At 37.6% G+C, this 26,043-nt stretch overlaps 1 protein-coding gene across 1 annotated transcript in view; it reads right to left on the reverse strand.

Annotated features, from left to right (window-relative positions):
* Positions 1-192: 192 nt before the first annotated feature.
* The window catches only part of LOC104082743 (wiskott-Aldrich syndrome protein family member 3-like), a gene marked incomplete at its 3' end in the record, with an annotated part of 37,196 nt that continues 11,345 nt past the window's right edge, over positions 193-26,043 (reverse strand). Inside the window, exons 3-5 of the mRNA XM_009585976.1 lie at positions 12,325-12,467; positions 3,790-3,924; positions 193-375 (exon numbers count right to left, since the gene is read on the reverse strand). Coding sequence (XP_009584271.1) covers positions 193-375; positions 3,790-3,924; positions 12,325-12,457 — 451 coding nt within the window. The remainder of the gene's footprint in view (positions 376-3,789; positions 3,925-12,324; positions 12,468-26,043) is intronic.

The following is a 26,043-nucleotide window of genomic DNA, read 5'->3' on the forward strand; positions in this document are numbered from 1 at the left end:
AGCCCTGGGGAACACCGCTCGTGACCGATGATTTTTGTCAGGTACAACTTATGATTTTAAGTGTGGTAATAGCAATTTTTGTTTCCATGAACAGGGAAGTAGCCGAAAAAACAAATCTCAGTAACCAATACAGCTTTTCCCTTCTGCTGTAACTATTCTCTGCATACAACTAGGAGATAAAGGGCAAAGTACAAGAAGGTAAACAATGAATATTTCCATACCTATAAGGTGAAAGAATATTCAGAGGTGGTGGTTTGTCACTCTGATTATAAATATCAGCCACCGGGTTAGGAATGCTGTTCTTTGAAACTACCTGCTGATCTTGAATTGTTGAGCTCTTGAATGCTTTTTTCATGTTGATATCCTGTAATGATACTGTTAGAAACAAAAATACATTTATCCCAGGTCTGAAATTAACATAAGTGGATAAACAAAGTCCATTTTACACTAGCTATTTAAAATATTTTCAGCAAAACATAGAAGGAAAACTGCAAGATTTTTCTTTAGTGGATAATCACGATATTTAAGCACAAAGGTATGCAAGAATTACCATAGTAAATCAGATTTAAGTCCCACTTGGTCCAGAACCTCACTTAAAATAATGGGACCATGGACTGTGTCTTGGAAGATGATACAAGAATCCTGTCACATGCAGATGTCCAATGATCTCCCCTTTTTATGAGGTTTAACCTGGACTTCTAATAGCAGAAAGACTGGCTTCAAGCCTGAAACACAAGGTCTGCTATTCCTCTGACACAGCATGTTTTATAATTACATGTGGTATCCATACACATTCAACCCCATTCTAAGTTTAATTAAATTATGGCCTCCACAACCTCCTGTGAGAAAGTTCCACATAAAGTTCCATCTTTCAACTCCGTAATCTTTCCACATAACTGAACATCCCTTGATCTTAAGCTTTCCTCATCTCTCTATGGAGAGAAATACTTACCTTCTTTATACAGTCCAGTAACATACTTCCATTTTATCTTTTCACATAGACAGTTCTGGGGGAAACAATACTAGCCTTTTCATTCTTTCTTTTCAAATGAAAGATTTAAGTTGCTTTTAATTGTTCCCGTCACTTTTAGCAAGACTTTCTTTCATTCTCAATATAAATTTTCCTGAGATGGAGTGACCATTGCCAAGACAACCCAGATAATGCCAATCACAATTTAAAAGTGGCAGTAAGCTCTCCACATTATCTGCCATTCTTAGGCAACCTGAAATATGAGTTTTTGACTGCAGTTGAACAGAGCACTGAAGTCTTCACTGGCTTGTCTACAACGAACTAACCATTTCTTGAATTGATCCCACTGTTTTACAACAGTGTAAGCTGTAGGAATAGTGCAAACAAAATGCACTGGCTTATTTTCTTTTTATTGCCATTGATATTTAATCTAATATTTCTTGCCCATTCATCTAATTTATCGAGTCTTCAGAACAAACTGTGAGAATTTCACATGGTAACTGAACAGTACCTGGCAAAAATTTAATATATTGATGACCTGCAAAACCAGAAAGGTATAAAGTTTGATACAGACCCTGTAAGGTACACTGTTATCCTTTGTCATGATGGAAACCAAATCCCACTCAGACTTCTCTACCCAACTATTTTTGTTATCTGTGCTGAGGTCTTGCCTCTCTCGCGAAGACCACTTAGATTCTTCTGTAGCTTTTTAAATAGCAAAAAACTAGAAATAGAGTATTTCATTCCAAATCGTTGTTCCCCCATCCACATCATCTGAAGTATCAAAACACCACTTTTGAGAAACTACTTTCTATTTAAACGTGCCTATAAGTAAACCAGTAAGGTATTTCAGGCAGTTTTTTCAGATGTATATATTTGAATTGTTACATTCTTGTTTGAAGGAAGACATTCAAAAGAGCACAAATCCCATTTTTCTGGGGCTTTTTAGTGTAAGTTATTTATAGGCTTTTGAAAACTTACCCTCAATTATTTTAAAACAGTTTTTCAACTGTAGTATTAGTTACATACATAAAATATTTTTATATATACACTATATATTATTTATACCTAAAAATGTAAGAAATCACTGATACAATTAAATCTAACGGGTTTTTTTATACCAACCTAGCGATTGACATTTTACTTAAATGCCTAAGCTACCCAGAAATATATTTAGTATTAGTGACAGTACAATGAATTATTATAAAGACTTCAGCTTCTACAAAGTTGAAAGCTAATAAAAAATAGCTAATAAAATTTCCTACTGACACTAACGTGACAGCAGTTTGTATATATAGCTTATTAATGTGAAAGACGATTAGCACTGCAAGCGTAATAACTGCTGTCAATTTAAAATAAAAATTGATTAAATTCTCAGTCCATATCCTAATTTACCCTTCCAACAGGCTGCTTTTAATTACTCTCCAAACTCTGGAAACTAGCCAGGAGGTATTGCATAATACAAATGAGACATTAAAAAAAGAAACAAAAGCAAAAACTACCTCTGATGAGGACTGCATTTCCAAAAATGTTGGACTTAAAGTCATGAAGACTGACATCATCCACCTCAGCACGGAGCAAGTACAGTGTATGAATATCATCTAGTTTGCTCATATTACCACCACAACATGCCTCAAAAACTAAGCTGAATAGTGACCCCATAACAGCTTAGTTTATGTTCCCATATAGCTCTTGACCTCTAAGACAGCAAAAGAAAGGTGCTAGTATCAACTGTGATACTCTACCAGTTAACATATTCCAAAACCAGAAAAAAATCAGGTATGTCATAATTTTCAGACAATAACAAGATAAAAATAGAAGGCTAAATATTACACTTTTAAATATCAACAGTAACATTTAATATTGGCATTAATAGTAGAATTAAGTATATTAACTATACAAATACAAATACTAAATATATAAACCATATAAAAAGTACTATTAAATATATCACAAATAGCATTAACTACTACTGAGTAAATATTACACTGTTGTCCTGATGTAATAAGCTTTTACATTTTACTAAGTGTCAGGAATTATCTAAACAGGGAGTACATGCAGTGGCTGGCTCAGACATAACTGCACACGTAAGCAAACATGCACGTTACAGCTTTTAGAGCTAGACAGAGAAACATGTTTTACTTACCCAAATAAATGCTTTCGAACTTATCAGTGTAGTAAGTCCTTTTGAACAAAAGGATGTTACTTAAATCCTTTGGTTTTATTGTGTATTTATAAAGTGAATGACCAAACACGTAAGAAAGTGAGGATGTAAGAGCATTTCAAAGGAAATACTGTTTCTAGTGACTAGAACCCCCTAGAGAATTTCACCTACTTGATGCAAACATGCAGTGCCTCATTTAGGTAAATAGTATTATATGATCTTAGATGACTGCAGATGACACAAACTAATACAGTTTGTGACCACCCTACCCTGAAATAAATAAATAGATCTACTGTCTCAAACTTTTTCCCATATTCTGACTTATTTCCAGTGAGGTCTAGATTTATTAACTTCTGATTTATTACACTCACAAATGAAAAGTTTTCCCTGTGAAAAAGGCAGCTTAATGGCTCCATAACTACAGGGGCTTCTTGAAGTAACACTAAGTCAAAAATGAAGACAGTTATATGACTCGAGAATATTTTTTTCTCGCTCTGCTAACATGATTTTTCCCAGCTTGCCTTACTGAGAAAACAAGATGAAATATCGGTTCAGGATTACTTTGAAAAGACAGAGATTGTTGATTGCTGTTTAATTAAATACTGTGGTCTTGTCAACATCACTTCTGGCTCAATGCTTTCATGTAATTACCTACCCTCTTCTACCGTTGAATCCAGCTGGGTAACTTTGACAGCAAGGCGATCAATTCTGTCTTGAAGGGAATTTGCTCTGATGTAGAAGCTGTTGGCCTCATTAAACAATTCACCAAATATGTCTTCAGCATGTTTGCCTGTGCAAGAAAATAGACAGGGAAATCCCTTTGCTAAAGCCTTACAAAACACAAGACAAATTACTTCAATATCATGAAGTTATAATAAAACACAGCAGCTGAAGGAATATAACAGTGCAGTTTGTCATTCAGCAAAATTTTGGGTAACAGATTTGTACAAAAATCTCGAAATATACCATAAATGCTGCCTGAAGTCTGTTCTCCTGGAAACCCTGGTTAGTCTTCTACTTAAAAAACAGGGAGACTTTCAAATTTTAATCCTTATGTAGCCGAACTACTGCCAGCTGACACACAACTGATCATTAAAACCTGCCTCTGTGATGAAAATAAAGGCCCAAAGTTACTGCTGTCCATAAGAGCTTCTAAAGTAAATTTTGAAATCTAAAATCTTGCAATCCATAGTCATTAAGATTTAATTATAAGCATGAGCACAAGCCAACATCAAAACGAAGGCAAAGTGAAACAGATAAAAACCAAGATCCTCATGCAAGGCAGCCCACTTACCTCTACAAATCCTCACTGTATACATGTTGCTCTTTCACCGGAGTCATTTGAGAGACTATGACAGCACTAACCACATTTACCTATGGCCAGTCTGGACTTGATACAGCACAAAAGAGGAGCCTACAACCTTTTCAGCCTCCCTGTCAGCTGCCATATTTTCTCAATCATTATAAGAGTGGATAGTCCAGTTCAGATCTGCAGCCTCCGGCCCCAACCTAAACAGGAGTGCCACTTGATAAACCCAGCCCCGTCTTGGTCCACAGATCCTTGTGCATGCCCATTCCTTTCCTAGACCTCCCAAAGTACGAGGCATCCTCATCCACAGTTTGACTCTCCTTCTACCCCAGTCCAAACCTCTCCACCATTCAACCACTCCAGATCAGAATCCCCAATTTAACACTTCTCCTGCCCCAGAACTTCCCCTACAAATTTCAGATTCCACCCAAATGCATTGCTCCCGCTCACTCAACTGACATTACTGCACCTACTTGTGTCTCAGTCCCTCCTACCCAGATACTGCTGCTTCATTTAAGAGCTCCCCTCCACAATTTCTGCAGCCAACACCCTTCTCAAGACATCCACACTCCCTCAGTTCTCTGTGCAAAAAGCAAAATCCCGTCTCCTGCATTTAACCATGCTTTTTAAACAAAAGTCAATTTTAAAACCCTACTTCTGAATTAAACTCTTCTTGTTATGATCTGTATTAAGATGAGTCTGAAGAGCAGAAATGGAGAGGAGGGGAAAAGTGAAATTTTGTCTAATAGTTGGAACAATATGGAATATGTATTAACCACCTAAATGACAGTGACTTCCAAAAGAACAGCAATTGATGACATTTTAATTTGGGTCCTATAACCAACCTTAATATTTTACAAAGAACAGTACAGACATAATGAAAATTTTAGTCAAGATCCCATCCCATGAACATCTGGAGACCGTAATTCCAAGTAAGACATAGCCACACTTAGGACGTCAACAGGATCTGCCCCTTTCTTGCATCATTTACTTGGGGGGAGGAGAACACCACCCCCCCTGAAACAACATCTGAAAGTACTGTTTGTGAATTGCAAATAAAAAAAAGTTAATTTGATTATCTTGCTTTGAGTGGAGGACTTTACCAGTAACAAATTTCTTCACTAAACATAAGATCAGCCAATAACTAACCCAAAATGTTAGATATTTTGGTGTATCCAAGCTCTGCTTCGTACATATGTGGAAGCTGGATAGGCAAGGTGTGCTGCCTACCTGCTCCTAATCTTCCTCCCCCTCCAAAACAGGAGTCACACAACCACAGAACAGTTGAGGCCGAAAATCATCTAGTCCAACTCCCTGCTCAAAGCAGTCAGACAGAGCAGGTAGCCCAGGACTGCATCCAGTTGGGTTTTGAATAATTGCAAGGATGGTGGCTCCTCAACTTCTCTGGGCAACCTGTGCCAGTGTTCAACCACCTTCACACTGAAAGTGTTCTCTAAGTGCTTCCCAGCAGCTAGTTGAGATTCAATTATAATCCCCATTTGATTTAGTTGCTGCAAATGAAGAGGTTATTCCAAGCTATAGAACAAATAAGCTTTTCAACTCTTCAGCTAAATAAAGCAGGTATTACATTCTTTAGCCAACAGTATTCAGGGCTCAAAACATCAACAAATTTTAATGGGTATTAGTTTATGTCAATGTATTAAGATCAGCTTGCTGAGGGACGACTGCCACATTCTAGGATTAAACACACCACTCCTGGAGAAGTCAAGCAGACGGGTGCTTGTCAGTTATCTTTCAGGAGGCAAAATAAGTCATAAAGTTGATTTGTGGGAACATACTACTTTTAATATTGAATTCTTTTTTTTTTTTTTAAAACACTTGCTACTCTAAAACAAGTGAAAGACAGATTGTCAATCACTGTTAAAAACAGTGACATGGTAAAGCAATATCAGAACACGCTATTCTGATTAACGTGATGCAGTAAGTTTTAGAAATAAAGTATTACTTCTCTAGTGTTTTCTATATTACCATTTTTTTAATTAGATTTTTAACAATATAGAAACAAGCAGGAAAAAAACCCCTATCTCTCAACTTAAGAGCTGATTTTAATCTATAAGACAGTCATTTAAAAACACGAGGTGCTTCCCAACATACAGGCAACCTAAATATTCATTTTAAAAAAAAACACCAAAGGAATTATGCAGTCTTTCCTTCCAAGGCTCCCTCCAACCACAGAAATAGTTGAGGGGAAATTTAGTCATGATGCTGCCTCACCAAATCGCCGCTCTCCATAGGTTTTAATGTCAATTAACAGAAGTGCATCTTTCTAGCATTTGCATTTCCACAGGTCATCTTCATAGAGCTGTGTATTTGATCGCTCACAAAATAAATTTCCAAGCATTGCGAGACATTTCTGGAGATCAGCAGTTCACAAATAATTGAAATCATAATACCTCTACCCAAGTTCTACAGTAATTACATGAAACACCATCTTGCCACATCAGCTTATAACATCCCTAGCAGAGACTAGACACCACGTGAATTAATTACAATCGATTTTCACATACTGCACAAAAAGGTTGCATTAACACATTGAATATGTTGTCCCAAAGGTACCTTTTGTCAGCAGCCAAAACGCTCAGTGCTGTAACAGAAAAGCAATCCAACAATGATGCTGTCTTGTCTGAAGACCGAAAACCCAGCAGTGTTTATTACTTTGGCTAGTTTCCTTTCACATATTTGAGCTTAAAAAGTACAGCTTTCTTTGCATTCCTTGTTCCACAGCACAAATATGTGGAAGAACATGTTCAAGTTAATACAAAGATTTACAGTGCATTAAAAGGGCTACAATTTTTCACACTGTGAACATGCATTATCAAAGAGAAAAGTAAACAATGACATCACCTGGCATTCAGGTCTCAGTTCTAAAAAGACACTGGAAGAAAAGATTACACTAGGGCTGCCCCAAAGGGAGCCAGCGCTGCACCAATGCTCTCCTCAGGGTCCTAGGTGAGGACTGAAACGTCCTACAGAACTAGCTGGTGTTTTTTAAGTTGGAATTCACTCAGGACATGACCATTTTATCACAACATGGAGCAGAAAACAGTGATTCCACCCACCCATTTGTAATTGGATTAATTATCATTAGAATCATGCTTTCCCCTCCCTCCCCCTCCCTTTTTTTTTTAAATAAGTGAAAGTGGTAGGCTGTTCCTGACCAGGTCTTGATTCTTATCTGCCTCCTCATAGTACCTCCAGCACGACACCCAATGCCAAAAAAGCTAACTTCCAAACTCAACCTGATTTAGCAGTGGTAAAGAGCAGAGCCACACAAAGCTGGATGCAGTGTTCTCAGGCCTGCGTGCAAATTAGCGAAACTCTGAGCCAATCTACCCAAGAAAATACTAGGAGGCAAGTTGGTGGACGTTGCTCTCTGCATGAAAGAAAAAGTCTTCCAAGTCCCCACAAATTACACTTCCTCTGTTTTATGCTGTACAGCAAAAAATATTTGGTATCACTTGCATATGGGTCAAAGTAAGTAGCTCTTTCTTTGTGTACAGATGATCTATACTCATGTAGAAATAAGATTTCAGCCTGACAGGTAATATCTGAATGAATGGAGAAGCCAAAAATACAAAATATTTAAAGACACACAGAAAGGAAAGAAGTTAAGAAGTGGTAATGCAACTTGAAACACAATGAGTATGTTCATGTACAGGCTGAAATGTAATTAAGAAAAGCTCAATAAAGGAGTACATATACAGGTTTTAATATTTAGTCTTCAACAACAATCAGATGTAACTCATTACTTCTTCCCCATATATACACACATGCAAAACTCGGGAACAAAACCATGGTGCAACAGATCCTGTTGCCGAGAGCAGCTTTTTTCACTGGCTAGAATCCTGCAGCCATCAGACCAAACTTCATTGCCAGAAGTAAGGGAGTATTTTGTGGAAGCTTTCTTCAAAGCCTTTGCTCCATGACTGTGTTTACCAGGTAAAGCACCATGGTACTTACAGGTATGGGCTGCAAATGCTCCCAAGTCCTCCTCCCGCTAGATTCTCTCCTCCCAAGTGGAGGTGAATCCCCTAGTCAAGCTTTTACCTTATATAAAAGTGCACAGTCTCATACAGAACGCTGCTCACTCTGCCTGTGCTCTATGCCAGCTGGCTGCAAACAAACCCAAATCTGAAGACATAATAGAAAAAAGCTCCACTGAGAACACATTCCCTTTGGATAGGAACTTGTTCATGTCTCCTGAAAAGAGCAGAGGCAGAAGCAAGCCAAATTTGTACGCAACAGCACAGATCTGCCAGTTTTTAAAATCCACACTGAACTCACAGTGCAACATTAAAAAAGTGTGTCTGCAAGATAGACCCGTACTTGCTCTCTCTATGCTTCAAGCTGTGGGAACACCAACAACCTCTGATGCTGTCAGCAGGACAGACTACATAAGCTCCAGCACAGCATTTTTCTATGATCATTTCCTTGCTCCCAGTTGGCTTGAAACACAGGCAAAACAAACACTGTCTGCAGAAAAAACCCTCTGCAAACATGACAGATTTTAGACTGTGGACAAGCCTGGTGGTAGACTTCACTCATTAAATACCATGTATTCATCTGTTAAAACAAAGGACACATCACTTATTTGCATAGATCTTTAACTTGACACTAATAAAGTACTTTAGGGCTGTCTACAGAGACTTCTGATGACCCAAGAAATCCACTAAGGGAAAATTGCAGGATATGGATTATGCAAATAACCAGTTCCTCAACAACAATCATAAGAGGATCTGAATATGCAATGTAACAGGCACATTAGTCCCAAGACCAAATCCAGAGAAATGAAAGCTAGCCGTTCCTAGCAAGTCAGACAAGTGAAAAGGGTATTATCCCCACTTCGGCAATCACTGTACAATACCAAAATGAGGTCTTATCAGATCCTTGAATGTAATTAGGAAACATTAGCCATTCTTCTCAATTTTCTGAAACTTAAGGATGTCAATATTGAGCAACTGCCTGATAAAATGGTAAATGAAACTCAATGACAATACGAACACAAATTAACTAGAAATAACATTAGACACTAAATCGGCAGCTACTGCTCAAGAAAGATCAGAGAATCACTTGGAAACTTCTCCAAAAATATCAACTCAATGGTTAGCAGCAATCAAAATTTTATAAATTCTTCGGAAACTAATGATAAAACAGAAAAAGTCTGTTTTGATTATGATCTGAAGTCCTCAACACTCCACCTGTTGTGGTTTAACCCGACAAGCAGCTAAACACCACACAGCCTTTCATTCACTCCCCCATCCCCCAGAGAATCAGGGGGAAAAAAAAAAAATTTGTGGGTTGAAATAAAGACAGTTTCATAGGACAGAAAAGGAAGGGAAAATAATAATAATAATAATAATAGAATAAACAAAACAGTGATGCACAATGCAATTGCTCACCACCCACCGACAGATGCCGAGCCAGTTCCTCAGCAGCGGTCACCGCCCCCCAGCCAACTCCCCGGGTTTATATACTGAGCATGATGTCATATGGTATGGAATATCCCTTTGGCCAGTTTGGGTCAGCTGTCCTGGCTGTGCCCCCTCCCAGCTTATCGCTGGCAGGGCACAAGAAGCTGAGAAGTCCTTGACTAGTGTAAGCACTACTTAGCAACAACTAAAACATCAGTGTGTTATCAACATTCTTCTCATCCTAAATCCAAAACACAGCAGCAATTGCTCCCCCCCCACCGACCGATGCCGAGCCAGTTCCTCAGCAGCGGTCACCGCCCCCCAGCCAACTCCCCGGGTTTATATACTGAGCATGATGTCATATGGTATGGAATATCCCTTTGGCCAGTTTGGGTCAGCTGTCCTGGCTGTGCCCCCTCCCAGCTTATCGCTGGCAGGGCACAAGAAGCTGAGAAGTCCTTGACTAGTGTAAGCACTACTTAGCAACAACTAAAACATCAGTGTGTTATCAACATTCTTCTCATCCTAAATCCAAAACACAGCACTATACCAGCTACTAGGAAGAAAATTAACTTTATCCTAGCTGAAACAAGGACACCACCTTAAAAAGACCCCAACATACTCTAACCAAAGCAGAAATAACAATGATCAGAAATACAAAATGGTTTCTGTCCAAAAAGAGTGCTAACAGATCAGGACACTCCAACCTGGAAAAGATATCACTAGGAGAACACAATAAAGATTTAATAAAATCACAGATGATTACGGAAATACATGAGGTGAAATCACCTTTCATTATTTTTCATAACTCAAGAACCAGAAGGTATCAAAAGGAAGAAACAGATCAATTTCTGTTGTGGGACATTCTGCCACAAGTCATTGGGCAAGAAAAAAAGTGCAATCCCTATCTGAACACATCTAAGCAATTCCACAGATGATAGGTTTACAAATGCTTGTTACATAGAATGATTCAGATGGACCTCCAGCTCAGAAAATCCCTAAATCACTGACTTGAAAGGGGAACATGCTGTGCTTCTTGTACTCTAAAAAAAATAGACTATTTCATCACAAATTGAACACCGGACTTAGTGGGACCCGTAATCTAAGCTCCATACAGACTTTCTTACATTCTTAAACCATTTCCATTTACAAAGTGAAGAAACTGATGAAGCGATAATTTCTTTTAGGACCAGAGTTATCAGCACAAACAACAGCTGCTGATTGTTAAACACTCTCTGAAGAAATCTCTTTTCTCATTCATTAAGAAATATTATTCTTCTTGCAAGCACTCCAGGCATGCTTCTAGAATTGCTAGTTGTGGTGTCAACTGACAGGTGTACTGTGCAGGCTATTCTGTACGCAGCTGACACTAGCTTGCCTCAACAGCAGCCTACAGGTTTGTTCAGTGAATGGCATTCTTTTGATGTATGTGCTTAATTTCATTCATATGAATTGATCTCACACATATTGTCCTGGTTCTGACTGGGACAGAGTTAACTTTCTTCCCAGTAGCTGGGGGGGTGCTGTGTTTTGGGTTTGGTATGAGCTGAGCGTTGATGGCACATTGATGCTTTGGTTGTTGCTGGGTGGTGCTTGCACCAGGGACTTTTCAGCCCCCCATGCTCTGCCAAGTGCAGGGGAAGCTGCGGGGGGAGGAGCATAGCTGGGGTGGTTGACCCAGCTGGCCAATGGGGCATTCTATACCATGTGACATCGTGATCAGTATAAAAACTGGGGGGGAGGAGGAGGGGCTCGCCCCCCCATTTGCAACACGTGGTCAGCGAGCTGTTGCATTGTGCGTCACCTGCTTTGTACATTCTGTTATTGTTGTTGTTATCATTGTTATTATTACTGTTCTACTTTGTTTTATTTCCATTATTAAACTGTTTTTACCTCAACTCGCGAGTTTTTCTACTTGTGCCCTCCCGATTCTCTCCCCCTTCCTACCGGAGGGGAGGGGTGAGTGAATGGCTGCATGGGCTTTAGTTGCTGGCTGGGGTTAAACCACAACACATTAACAAAGAAAAGGCTTAAGAAATACTAGCACATTAAGACAAACTGAAATTTCAGTCAAATGTGTCATTTGATGCCAAGAGGCAGAAGAATTTTCTCGCTTCATCTTGTACAACTGAAAGCCAAAAATAACTTGAGCGCTAGTCTTGTTTCTTACACCAATTTCTCTCACCTTAGAAAAATTCCTTGTTTTCTATGCCATAGTGTTTTGTTTTTTTTTTTTATTTTTACACTTCTAAATCTTAGAGAGGCTCTGCTTGTATAAACTTCAAAATATAAAAGAGCATAAAAGCAAAGAAGTAGCATTTATTATATTACATAAGTGGCAATGTCCTGTATCATAATTTTGCTATTTAAAACAAGCCATCTTAAAGCTTTTCATTTATTCAGTTTTTCATTAGGAGTCAAATACTTGCACGAAGTTACAGATACTTACTTAAGCTGCTTAGCTGGCGTATGATAGCAGCAAGGGTACTATTCGTTACACATTCCAGTTCACTAGTAATTCCCTCCGGCAGAGCTCCTCGGCAGAGATGCCGCGGTTCAATGTTCCTTTTCACCAAAGGCATGGCTCACAACCTGGAATTTACAGAAAAATATGTATTATATTTACAACAATGAAAATTAAGAGCTATGAATCTGTGTAGCACACATTCAGTTTTTTCTACAAAATATACTTCACCTTTCTTCTTTTAAAGCACTTGCTTCAGCCTTCCTGCCATAAGATATTGTACAATTCCTACCGAGGCGCTGGAATTGTGCACTCAATCCAGAACATGACAAGAGCACTGCAGGTAAGCCCAGAGGATAAGTCCATGTAGATAATGTACACCAAAGCCAGGCAAAAAGTGTAATATTTACTGTCTACACAGACCTGTGCTCCAGTACCAGAACCACTGGACTTTAGTGCACATTTGCATTTATAAAAAACTAGCAGTCCCCATAGGAACAGCAGGAAAGATCACTGTCTGGAGCAAGCTGGCTCGCTGCCTTGGCAAGCTGGCCACTGACGGACTGTCCATGCATTACAGCCCCCTGACTACGTCAGACACGGACCTACCCTTGCTTCGACAGGTTTTCAGTCAAAATAACAAAGTCATCTGACAGATAAGGGCAAGGGCGTCACAGAAATAGGCTGGATGAGAATAAGGAAGAAGCTGCAACATGATGAAGACGATAGTTTTCCACAGGTGGTGCTGAATGACAATCTGAATGATGTTAAGAGCACATATTGAACAGATTTTGGGAGCATGCCAGATGCAGGAAGACATTTATATGAGAAAGAAGTCTGTCGGAACTGGTTTTCTTGGGAAAATAGAAGAAACTAAGATAGGGAAAACAAATGCAAGAAGAGATCTCAAAGCATCGCAAAAGGGCACAATAGCATAGCAAACACTATCCTGCAGGGAGCAGCTTTGAGAGTAGGACGCCCAAGTGGGACAGAATTCCCCCAAAAGGGAAATGAAAGCATATAATATAAAAAGTTCTTAAGTAGTTTTCTTCAAAATGTCATTAACACAATTCTGAGTTGATTTGACTAGGTTTTTTTAACACTGACAATTCAATGTCCATGCACTACTATAATATTCTATTTAAAGACCATGTGGCACTGAAATTTTCTGGAATGAGAAGTTATAGTGTTACCAAGGTCGTAAGTTCATTTGGAAAAGACTTAACTGAAAATTTCTTTTTTATTGCACTAAAGCAGTTAAAGCAACCTTTCAATTTCTCTAATTAAAATCACATTAGTAAATTAAAAAGACCTTTTTGCTTTTCAAATGTTGCATAGTAATTTTTGTAATGACTTTCCCCCCAGAAGGTTTAAAATATTTTCTTCTCAAGAACATTTTTTAAATATTAACTTTCAAGTAATTAGCAAAAAACAAAGTATTTAACTGTAAGATTATTTCAGAACAGGCCAGGAAGAAATAGGCTCGTGACTTCTAAGCAGTAGTCTTGAATTCTATTTTACATCTTTCTTAATATGAGACAGTTTATTCAAACATGTCAGAATTTAAGGCCAGCTGAGTTTGCTAAATTTTAAACAATACATCAGAGGTAAGAAGAATAATTTTTATATTCCATTAGTCCAAAAAGCTTCCTGTTTCTGTTCTATGTTTCCATATTCCTCTACAAACAGATGCATTTTAAAATATTACTTAATATCCAATGCAGTCAGTTTTCAAAAACAGGTAAAAACTGGAAATTCAATTATTGAAGAGCAACATCTAGCAACATCACACTGCAAACAGGCTAGCATCTTGCAACTATGAAATAAAAGTCATTTTGACGAATTATTTCATTGTGCAGTAAAACGTTCATAAACATAATTACTAAGAAGTAAATTAATAGGAGCAGCCAATTCCAAATCTTAGTATTACTCCAACACACAAGCTACAATTTTTGGTTTTCTCTGTAACATTAACCACACTGTTGTACAAACTAAAGGCATAAAGACTCCCTACAACTATGACAACAGAATTCCTGAAATATTGGTGGGTGATTAGGCATCTCAAAATTGTCTTTCCTTGGAACTAATTTTTATGTGCAATTCATCAGTAAAACACTCTGGTGAACAAGGCAACCATTCTACTGGGTTTGGGGTTGGTTTGTTTGCTTTTTTAAGAGAATTACTGGGAATATGTTTTGCTACACATGTTCATACTCTCAATTTCATTTTTTTTAACCAATCTTACTTAAATTCTTATATGAAAAGACCAGACCACCAGCAGAATAAAGCCTGGTTTCCCATGGCTTTCTGTCTAGCATTCTCAGAGCTGGCCCCCCTCTTGCCTTTTGCAGTTTACCCGACTTTTCCCCACCACCCCATGCAACGCACTGGGGCCAGTCGGAAGCTGGCTGCACGCTGCCCAGCTAATTGCCTGCTACCTCCTGAAACACCTACCACACTGAGTATAATCAAAATGCCTTTCACCAGGAGCACTAATTTAAGTCCTTTCTCCACATCATGTTTTTCCTCGCCTATAAAAGCTAATTTGAAGAAAACATACAACTGCAATTTGAGTTTTTCATTTTCTCATCAATTCTTTATGAAATGGTCCAATGCATTCAAGAGCTAGCAGGGGAGAGACAGATCGACCCCAATACATCCCATTTCTTTAAAGAGCAAGCTAAAACACACAGCAGTGCTCAGAGTGGAGGGAAAAAAACAAGCTTCATTTGTGAATGCACGATTTAAATTATTACATATCCTCCTCATTTCAGTGAAAGTTTAATTCCAAAAAGTAAACTGAACACTGATGAGTAAATATATGCAACAGATTAAGCAATGCATTAACTGGTCCTGATCAGAGGAAGAAAAAAAGTCTGCAATTGCAATTTTAAGTTTCTTCTAATTTAAAACCTTCAACTATCTGAATCAAACACTTACAGACCTATTCAGCTACTAACCCATTAGTAAGTAAAAAAAGTTCTTATTACTATGTGTCCTTGCCACTAAAGCACTACCACCATTTTCTTCACCACATACAACTCCAGAGTTAAACAAACTTAATCTTTCTCAAAGAAAATTCATGAGAAGCGAGGCTAAAATTTTTTCAAAATATATGTAACAGGAAGTTAAACAAGAAATCAAGACAAAATAAGCCTCTGAATTACAGGGGCTACATCAGGCTCAACCAGGCTGGAGGGTAGTATGTTACCACGTGCAGAAAAAATAGAGTTGGCAATGGCAGTTCCACTGCTTTCCACATTCGTCTTCCACCTGTTTCAAGTCACACTTCAGCCCCAGCTTATTACTAGACAAGATATTCACTGTGATACTCTGTCACTGTATTAAACATATTGGCATTTGGTAAATCATACTCACTTTTACAACACAGAGGTTAAGTAACAACTTCTCTTTGCTCCTATCCCCAAATAAATGGAAAACATAAGGCAAAGAAGTTGTCATTATTTTAAAAAATTGTATCAGTTCAGAAGATCGGGACCAATCATAGGTGATCATTTTCTTACGTATTTTACCCTGGCTAAGTACGCAATACAGCCATAGACTTACAGCTAGGACAAATAGGTCCAACTCCACTCCCTGTGTAGAGCCACCTATGCCCAACACAGATGGCTTGAAACCACCAGCTGCATCTGACACAAGAGATGGAGGATGTAAAAAGATGCTATATATATATATAACTGGCTGCGCTAGAAAGGTATGAGACATTAGCACCAGACCAGAAAAATGGGAGCAGGAGTCAAAGGCAGGAAGAAGAAAACCAAGAGGGTGAGGTGTTGCTTAAGATCTCACTAAATCCACATGTGCCTCTTTGGACATGGATCGGACGCAACATCTGGCTGGATTGAACTCTGACTGGAGCACAAATGGACACTGCTCTCCAAACCCTACAGGCATCAGCAACTGCACAGCTAACCTAACTCAATTTCCACACACATTCTGAAAGGACAGGACATCAGAAGCTTGAATTAGCTCAGATCAGCCCATTAAAAACTCACATTAGGTGTGCTCCCTCTGTATTCCCACCCTTTTTCTTCTTTTTTTTTTTTTTCCCCCTCATAACAACTTGCATAACCACCTTTTCTTTTAAAATTAGAAGGCACATATCTAACAGTTATTGCTGCAGAGGCAAGTGGCATACAGAAAGAGAGAACAGAAGCATTTCTGCTTTTCTTTCTATGCTTTCCCTGCAGTTGCAGGAGTATCGCTCCAGGCCAGCTCAGACCACCTTCCTCTGGATAACAGCTGCTAAACTGCATGCAAGAAGTTTGACATTGTCTTGGCAAGTCAGATTTTTAAAAAATCAAGTAGAAAGCAGATGTACAGTAACAAACATGAAAGATGGCAAACACAACGTACAATCTTTCCAAACAACAGCGGAGCACAGCTATGATAAGAGACAAGCTGGGTTTTCAAGTATTAGAGCAACTGGCAAAAACTCAAAGCAACAGCTGTTCCCCAAACCTGCCTTTTGCCCTTTCACATCCCCAAAAAGGCACTGTAATTTACACTAGCGTCAAAAATATGTAGCTGAATTTCATGGTTCTTATAATATTAAAGTTCTTTATATATTCACTAATACCACAAAATGAATGCCAATTCCTTATACAGCCCCTCTTGTCAATGTTTATCACATTTTCTCTAATACATTGTTCAATCTTTTTTTTAAACTCTTAAGAGGTTTCTTCCTATATCCTCTAGTAAAATATAACAAAGATGAAGATTTTTACCATGAAAAAGAGCTTTCCATACATCCATCCTAAATTCTCCCTGAATACATTCTATTATTTTCAGGGAGCTTTAGAGCTTTTCATTGATGAATCTCACAGACCTCCGTAAAAAAAAAGAGAGAAACTACCATAACTCTTCTTCTACAGAGAAGACAGACAAGAGATGGATTGAATATGCAGCTTGTCATAAGTGATGTACTGGATGGGATTCCATTCAAAATTAAGCACCTGAATTTGTATGACTACATATATATGAGCTCAGAGTCCGTGTCCCTCTTGAGAGCTGAGCAGAAGCCTAGAAAGCAACTAAATCACTGCATCTATTGATAGATAGATACAAGAATGATACCGTGAGCTCAAATACCTCATTTGTAAGCTCTGCTATGCACCCACCTAAATTTAGGTGTCTGAATCTAGAACTGAATTTCACCTCATCAAAACCAGAGAAATAGTCGGTTTCCTCACCTCTAGCCCCGCAGTCAAGTTACACTACCTCCTAATCACACTGCCTCTATGCCTAGGGCATTTCAACATTTCAAATGTTTGCAGACAGTTAAATTTTCCCATACCTAATGTTCCAACACTCAATTCAACACACTAAATTTCCATCTCTTAATGGCACCCAATTTGGTAATACTGCCCATTCTCCTATTCAAGTTTGTAATTCTAGATAGTCTGCAATCACCCCACCTTCAAAATTTATGTATGTACTAAATAGGAAGAGAAGGGAAAGCAGGAAGATGAAAGACCCCAAACACTAGTTTTGGAGATGTTCTCCATCCCCATTTTTTCTTCCAAGGAGTACTATTATCACAGATCTCCCTGTCCTCTGAAGGCCCCTCATCCATCACTACAAGACACAAAGAAAGGGCTACATGGATAGCAGACACTCTTATCTCAAGGGAAGGAAAGGAATACACATGCCTTTAATGCACATCCCTTTCTGTTTTTTCCTTGTTCTAAATGACTGGTAACCCGATGTTTGTGAACCTTTCCTACTTATCTACGAATGTAATTTACTTCTTTATCAGTAATGACAAGTTAAAACCAAATAAACTGGAACTAGCATATAATCTGGAAATCATTATTTTAAGTTCATGATTTGTCTAACGTCATTCACCTGTACTTTAAAGTTCAGGGTTTTTTAAACTGGCTTTGTTCTAAACAGAGTTTGAATCAACATTTTGTATACTGCAAAAGAAAATAAAATATTTAGCCATCAGTTACTGTATAACACTGCTCCAATGCCCCAGAATTATTTTATATTTATCAAAAAGCATCTAAACAAGACCAATTTTTAATAGCATCTTCTATTATTCTAGTTCTATCAAGTATGCAATTCCTCTCTCAGCCATGTTACTATGAAACAAGTATCAAAACAAAATAAGTTTTACTAAACATCACAATTACGCTTTAAGTACTAAGTACTTTACTTGTATTAGAGCTATCCCAATCTAAGGGACACACAGTGTATTTATTAGTTAATATACAGTTTTTTCATGTTTCCCCTAATTTTTAATGCAACCTTCTTGATTTTGATACTGTTTGCTGAAGCAAGGGCAGACATTTTAGACATATGCACAAAGTCTAATAGAATTCTGTTACTTAAGGATAGCTAAAAATCAAGAACATTTTTTTTCTTAACCACAGCAAACCACGTCTTTCAAAAGTGAAATGCCTAGAAAATGTCCACCTCAAAAGAATAGCTAAAATTTAATATATAGCCAACTCTATCAACATCATTGTCACAGATCCTCCTCCTGATTGCCAGATCTACATGAAAGGCATGACAGTCAAGGCTGGAATGAAAACAGGTTTTTTTCTTCTTAGCATCAGACCACCACTTCTGATCTTCTCACATCATACCAACCTAAGTATTAGCGATGATGAAATGGGCACAGAAATCCCTAAAGCAATGTTGTTTCTTTAATAGAGCTCTTATTTTAATGTCTGTTGCAATGAGCTATTTCTGAAGGTTCACCAACTTGGAAGGTTGTTTTCTTTTTTTTATTTGGCTGGGTTTTTGTCTGTGCTGAGCTCTTCAGAGCAGATTTTATGGTCCAGTGATATTATGAAGGAAATCAAGACATTAAGCAATGACAAGAGAAAGGACAACAGGGGAGAGGATAGTGTTTGGTTTTGATGATTTACAACCTAAATATATTTTATGTACCTACCTTTCCCTAGCCAACCCTCCACATCTCCAAAAACCCCTTAAGAAGCAGAAAAAATTTTGAGTCAGTAGTTACCTCTAACACTGTGGGCCTGCAACACAAAAAAGTTTACAGAACCATTAAAAGGTGAACGTATTAATTCAGAAATTTCCTCTAATTAAAAAGTTGGGACAGAAAAAGTAAATGGATCTCCACAGCACTGAACATTTACAATTACTTTAAATTTAGTTCTCATCAGAATTTCACACCAACATTAACTCTAAACAAGCATACACAAGATAACATTCACTAATGCAGGAAAAAAAAGTCCTGAGAATGATTTAACCTGAAATTAAGCAGCTATTATTTCCATGAAAGTGTAGACTGTAATATAAAAGAGGTTTTAAAATACTGTCAACAACTATGAAGCCAAGTCAGAAATCTGCCTTATTTTCTCTAAAGCTTGCTAGATGATTTTTTTTTTTGTCTTTGTTCTACAACCCCATCTTTGCATTACCTGTTGGCTAGGGTTCAAGATTATATTTGTGCATCTGCCATGCTGTAACAGTGTCAACGGTCTCATCAACTTCCTCCTAAGTACTTGTGTCTACAGTTCACCACCTAATAAGCGTGCCTCAATGAGTAAGACTGAGGGACCGCTTTAAAGTTTTTGCTTTAATTTTTTTCTTCCCAGTAGAAATGCCACAACTATAATCGCAACACTAACTTTTCTCCATCACAATATTTTTCCCCAGCAGTTTCTAAGGAAATAAAAATCTTATCATTTTGAAGTACAGACAGTATATGATAGTTTCATCTTCTGCTCCAAAATAAAGGATCATATACATGTCATCCAATTAAATGGCTTCACCATTGTTAAAGGAAGAAATAACAATATTTCTTGCTCTCTGCTAATAAAGCAAGTGTATAATCAGTAGTCTAACTGAGGTTACTACATTGTTTTATCTCCATTTCTGGGTATATAACTATAGTTCTTTTCAGGCCCAACTAAAACATATCTAGAGGATATAGAACCTATTATGGAATATCATTTTCTTCCTGTGTTAAGTTTTCCCATCGTCCAAATTAATGGATTTTGCAATTTGTATTCACAGCATTTTGTCACACTGCCCAATATGCAAAAAAACTTTGCCAGTAAATTAGTTTGGATTATTTTTTACCCCTCTGTCACTTAAAACTTTGTACTTTCTAAAGATGCCTTATGATTTTTATAAAAATACAGGAGAACATATACACACTGTATTTTTCATGTTGAAATACTTTTTTTTTTTTTAAACACTTAATATTTACTTAATTTCACCACTCCATTTCTTCACGGGATGAACTTCCCCCAGAGTATCTGTGAATATCCCTCAGCTAGTTTTTACCTCTCTTCTTTTTCCCATGCTTTATCTTTCCTCTGAAAGCTGAGATCTGAAAGCCGAGATCTTTGTTTCGTTGTGTCACTTTCTTCTGATTCACCTTCTGAGTTAGAACAGCTTCCCGCACTACAGTCACAGTAGTTCAGGCTTTAAGCATCTCATTCTCAAGTAGCCTTCTTGAATCTAATGTCAGATACCCATTCCTTAAAATTCTTTTCATTGAAAGAAACACAAAACAATGGAAGAAAAACACTGTGGTCCCACTCAAGCTATTTGTTAAGCTTTTAAATAAGATTTCTCCTTCACTAACACATCTTAATCTTCCTTGGTACACTTAACGTTACTAAGATACCTATTTAAGAACAGACTTGCTTACCTGAAATCTAGTATAGGTTCACAGATTGCACAATACAATCGCTTGCTGTACTGAATCTAATCACTCCACCAGCATCGGATCCACCCACCCTTTTCTACTCATCCTGTGTCAAAATACAGATGATCCTAGGCACCTTCACATATGACTAGAGTCTCTTGTTTCTAGATCATAAGCTGTCATTTCTCTAACCAAAATTTTGTTCATTAAGCCAAAACACTAATCACGCTTTCTCTCAAAAGAAATAAGGCTAAGGGGTACTAAAGAAATCCAACTGATTAAACTGGAAGACATCCCCATGTGGTATTCTTGTTGCTGTAAAAAAAATCAGGGTAAAAAAAAGCACATGAAGAGCATGGACTGAAAAAACTCCGCAAAAATATGTACAGAAGCTTTTACCCAAATAAGTAAATTTAAGTCTGGTTTAACAGAACTATATTACCTGTGCTTAAGGTTAAAAAGTGGCTAGTCACATCAATATAGCATGCTGAATGAGAAAATAAAGTTGATTTGTGCCTGTGTGGGTCCAAGTCCAGACTGACCACCATTAAATTTATTAATTGTTCTATATAAGTCACACTTTCTCTTCCATCTTGTTTCCATATCCACGTGGATAACGTAACCATACACGCAATGATGACAACTCACATTGTTGCTTTCCGCTGACTGAACAGTGACTAGTTTAAAGTACCAACAAAAGATGCTGACGCGTTAATCTTGTTCTTAGCGTGATGGCTGCTCATCCTGCTCATAGTCCCCTCCAGATGGCTCAGTGTGAAAGGGATGGTGGGATGGGGAAGAAGGAATATTCCATACTGTTCTGAACATCTGTTCCATTGCTTTTATACATTTAAAAAACCAACCAAAAACCTTACTGCCACTATCAATTTTACTATTTCAATCTAATACTACTAGGCTAACACCTAACTTCTCATGTTGTGCGTACATGAGAAAGGAAAAACATCTTTTCAAGTCACATAAGAGCACTTGTTTAGTTTTTGCTGTCTTAAGAATGGACTTGTTCCAATAAGCAAGTACTTACGCTGCACTGAAAACACATTTTTCTTTCATATGACCTTTCTTGAAAATCAGTATTATACTCCAAGAATTTATTATCATCCCTTCTCCTATTCAAGCAAACAGAACTGAGTCACCATTTGTTTCCCTTTAGTTTTATTTGTTTGTCTTTTCAGTAAAGATACACACTATGCATTTGTTGGCACTTGTTTAAATTCTATTTGAACAGTTTTGCACAGCAACTCAAAATATTTTCCTTGTGCATATACAGATACAGCGGTAATTCTTTGTTTTTTAAGCAGAGTTGAAAGAAAGAAATAAAAAGATAAATATCTTACTACAGTATATAGTCTACCTCTCAAATAACATTTACCTTTTAAAAATACCATCTCTTGAAAAGAAGCACTCAGCCAGAACAAGGAGAAGGAACTCAGCACAGAGTTAAGAAAGCAAAGGAAGCAGCGCTTTGTCCTACAGCACAGGAAAAAAAGACTTAGATCGATCATCCCTCCCTTTTGTATCATCTTGACATGTGCGAACCATACGGCTGCTGAATTATTCAGCTCTTTTTACTTTGAATAACCAATGATTACACATATGAAAATTTAGAAGTACTGAAACAGTGACTGGAAAAATGGCATCCTGTAAAATCTAATTTTGTTTTAACCTTTAGGACCTAAATGGTAACATTTAATGAGGAGTATAAACTGGATGAGGTCAAAAGGAGTAGAATCACAAAGCAGCAGAGAGCTAGTTATAACGCCAAGCTAATTAGGTCAGGAACAGCCCTCCACTAGCAGGTCAAAATGTTTCCAGATGTCATCAGGCTTGGATCTTAGCAGATTTGAGTACAGAGCTCGTTGTGTAGACAAAGCCACACAGTTCTCATTCTCCATAGCCAAACTCAGCAGCCCAAATATCTGAGAAAATGTCTACAGGCCACTCTTTGAACAACCAGCTGAAGTATTCCCATGAAATAGCTAAGATAAATCTAGGCTTAAAGTAAATCATTGTTCAAACATCTTGCTGGGCACTTCCAACACTACCGATTCCCACCTATTTAGTACCTCTTAATTTTTCTAGCATAGTAATACCACAAGGCAATAAAATTAAAAAATTACAAAGCCAAGAGAACTGCTATTTAATAAATACTATTACTTAACTAATAATCAACCATACCAGGACATTTCACACCTAAAGGAAGTTTCTTTCTTGTTCACCACCCGCCTATTCCAGGATCTTTTTGGACTACAGTCCAAAAAGCATCATTACAAACAAATTCCTTCTTCATCCATCTGACAATTAAAATGAGAGGGCACAAAGTGGCTTTTCATTTCCCAGTTTACTATAAACCACTGAGAGACTATTATAAGAGTGATTCTTCCAATATGGTCTCTTGAATTATGGCCTTATACATCTTACAATGCTTACTTTAAATCTGTTTTGGATACCTAATACCCATTCTTCTAATAGTTTAGTTTCAGTTATGGAAAGTTACATTTTATCTACATTACAGAAATTGAATAATTCTGTAACAGAAGAATCCTTACCGCATGATATTTTATGCTACCTTAGACAATTTGATGCTGTAACAGCTTTTAACAGAATATTAAAAGTCTGCAACTATAAACAAGCCTTTTTTTAACAGTTAGGCTACGATAATGTACAAATAGCTCTTGGAGACCATTTCGAGCACATTTGTCCCAGCCTTCCTCCTTCACAGACAGTAAGTGTTATCAGCAGCAAATGCCTTGATTATTTTAAAAAAAGAAGAAAAAAAAAAACGTAAGTTGCAGCTAGGCCTTGCTGACTTACACTGATCCCATTTAGCAGAGCCTTACTGGATTTAAAGTGCTCGAAATAACCGTCTGGGTCACAGCCCATGTGACAAAGGCAGCCCGGTAAGGCCTCAGGAGCCTGCCTGCAGTGAGAACATGCTGTTCAGATCCTCAAATGACCTCAAGCTAAACCAGAAGCAAATTCAGTAATTTGTTTCTCAGAACTCACATTAACCCTAAATTGGAGGGAAAAGTACAAAAGAGATGATTTATCCACTTCATTCCAATAATACCAATTTTATGGTAATACAAAGTGTTCCTTATTTCTCTTATCTAATTTACCACAAAAATCCTTTCAGAACAGCAATTTTTTCAGATGAAAAAATTGTTTTTAAACTCTTTTTCCCCTCAGCAGTTGATCTAAAATGTCACAGGGAAGTGTTACGTTTTCTTACAGTTCTTTTCCACACCAAAAAACCTCCAAAAAAATCATATATGCATATATACAAAGGTACACAGTTTGTGTACACAGACATTTGATATATACACATTTTTTAAATATATGAAATTCTGATGATGGAAGAAAGCAATAACATAGGTCAAACTGCAAAAGAAAAAACACCTTGTAACATGACAATTCAACATTAATCTTTGTCTAATGTGCCTCCTCCACTCCCAGTTCTCATCAGGCAGGACAGACTGGGAAACAACTGCAAAGATGCTTTATCAGGCTACCACAGTGTATGACGATCCCTAAAATACCTTGCAGTCACGCAACTTCAGTGTCCACCTGAACAACTGGATCTTGGAGACAGCAGCAGCAATTTCCTGGCACATGTTCCCAGTACGCAGACAGCCCATGAGGATTTAAGTTAATACAAAATAAATCAACATCCCTAAAATTCCTCAAGGTGGAGATTCCCACTCACCCCTGCCCTGGACTTTCAGCCGGAAACTCAGGATTTCTCCAATTCTTCTGATTATGAAGCTACCGCCAACACTGCACTTTCCCTATATATCAGAAACCTGGAAGCGGCAGCTAGTCTACGTGGGGAAAAAAAACAGATTTATTTTGGGTGCATTTTAAGGGAAAAATGAACAAAATATTTTTTGTTTTAATCCAACAGCTGAGTCTAAGTGAATCAACATAAAAATTCCCAACTATTTTCATCCTGAGCCAAGTGCACCATCTGTTCCCATGAAGTCTGTCTTCTGGTGGCTGCCATACTACAGCATATCACAAAGTGCCAGGCAATCAAGGACTGGTGCATAAATCAAGAAAGATACTATGAGTGACAGAGTGCAACACTCAAGACAGTAGCAAAAAAAAACCCCACCACCCAAAAAACCACTACAAAGTACAAGTAGCCTTATTAAGCCCCACCATTAATGAAGCCAGGTATTCTGCAGCTTTGTGCGTTGTGGTTATTTCGTTTTGGTGCCTAAGGAGGGCTGAGCTCTGATCAGAGGTTTTCCCAGATTGGAGATTGTTTTCATATCTTTCCTACTGCCAGTGTTCAGTAACTTGAACACTAATTATGCATTTTCTCTCTATCAGGTAACCTTCCTCTCTCTCTTCCACATGGTAACAGTCTTCAGGTTAATCACAGAAACCATTCATGTTTGATGCAAAAGAAATTAGCAATTGGTAATTTTCCAGTTCATAAAATAAAATAGTAATAGTTACAGATGGCACAGCAGAACATCCAGTTATAAGTAGTACAGGAGCTCCGCATATCCCTACAATTGAATCACAAGCAAGTAACACAGGGTCAAGCAGAAATCAAGATAAATCATACCCCTTTTCCTGGCCTTATTGACACTGAAGACATTTTTAAAAATTAAGTTAATGGACAGATATCCATTTATACCTTTTACCAGGAACCAAATTCCACGAGAAATAAAACTGCAGTAAAAAAATAAATCTGAATACACTTGATACATCTAATATTTTATTAATATATGAAGCACATCAAAATTGAAAGCAGCTACATCTCCCCAAATATAAAACATAACTTTCCCTTGGTGTTTCTGGATCTTTTGTGACAGATCTGGGCGTTTGTTTTTTGGTTTTGATTTTTTTTTTTTTTAAATAAAGCCTAAAATGAATGTCAGGTATTAGTAAAAGTAACCTCTTTTGATACAGTAATGTTGGCTTACAAAACCTTATTTGCAGCATTAAAGAGATTTCGTCGTTACACATACAGTAACTCCCATTATGAGACAAATAAGCTACTATAAAACCTTAGTGAG

Source organism: Fulmarus glacialis, unplaced genomic scaffold (genome assembly GCF_000690835.1).
Source record: "Fulmarus glacialis isolate BGI_N327 unplaced genomic scaffold, ASM69083v1 scaffold13429, whole genome shotgun sequence".
Lineage (NCBI taxonomy): Eukaryota > Metazoa > Chordata > Aves > Procellariiformes > Procellariidae > Fulmarus > Fulmarus glacialis.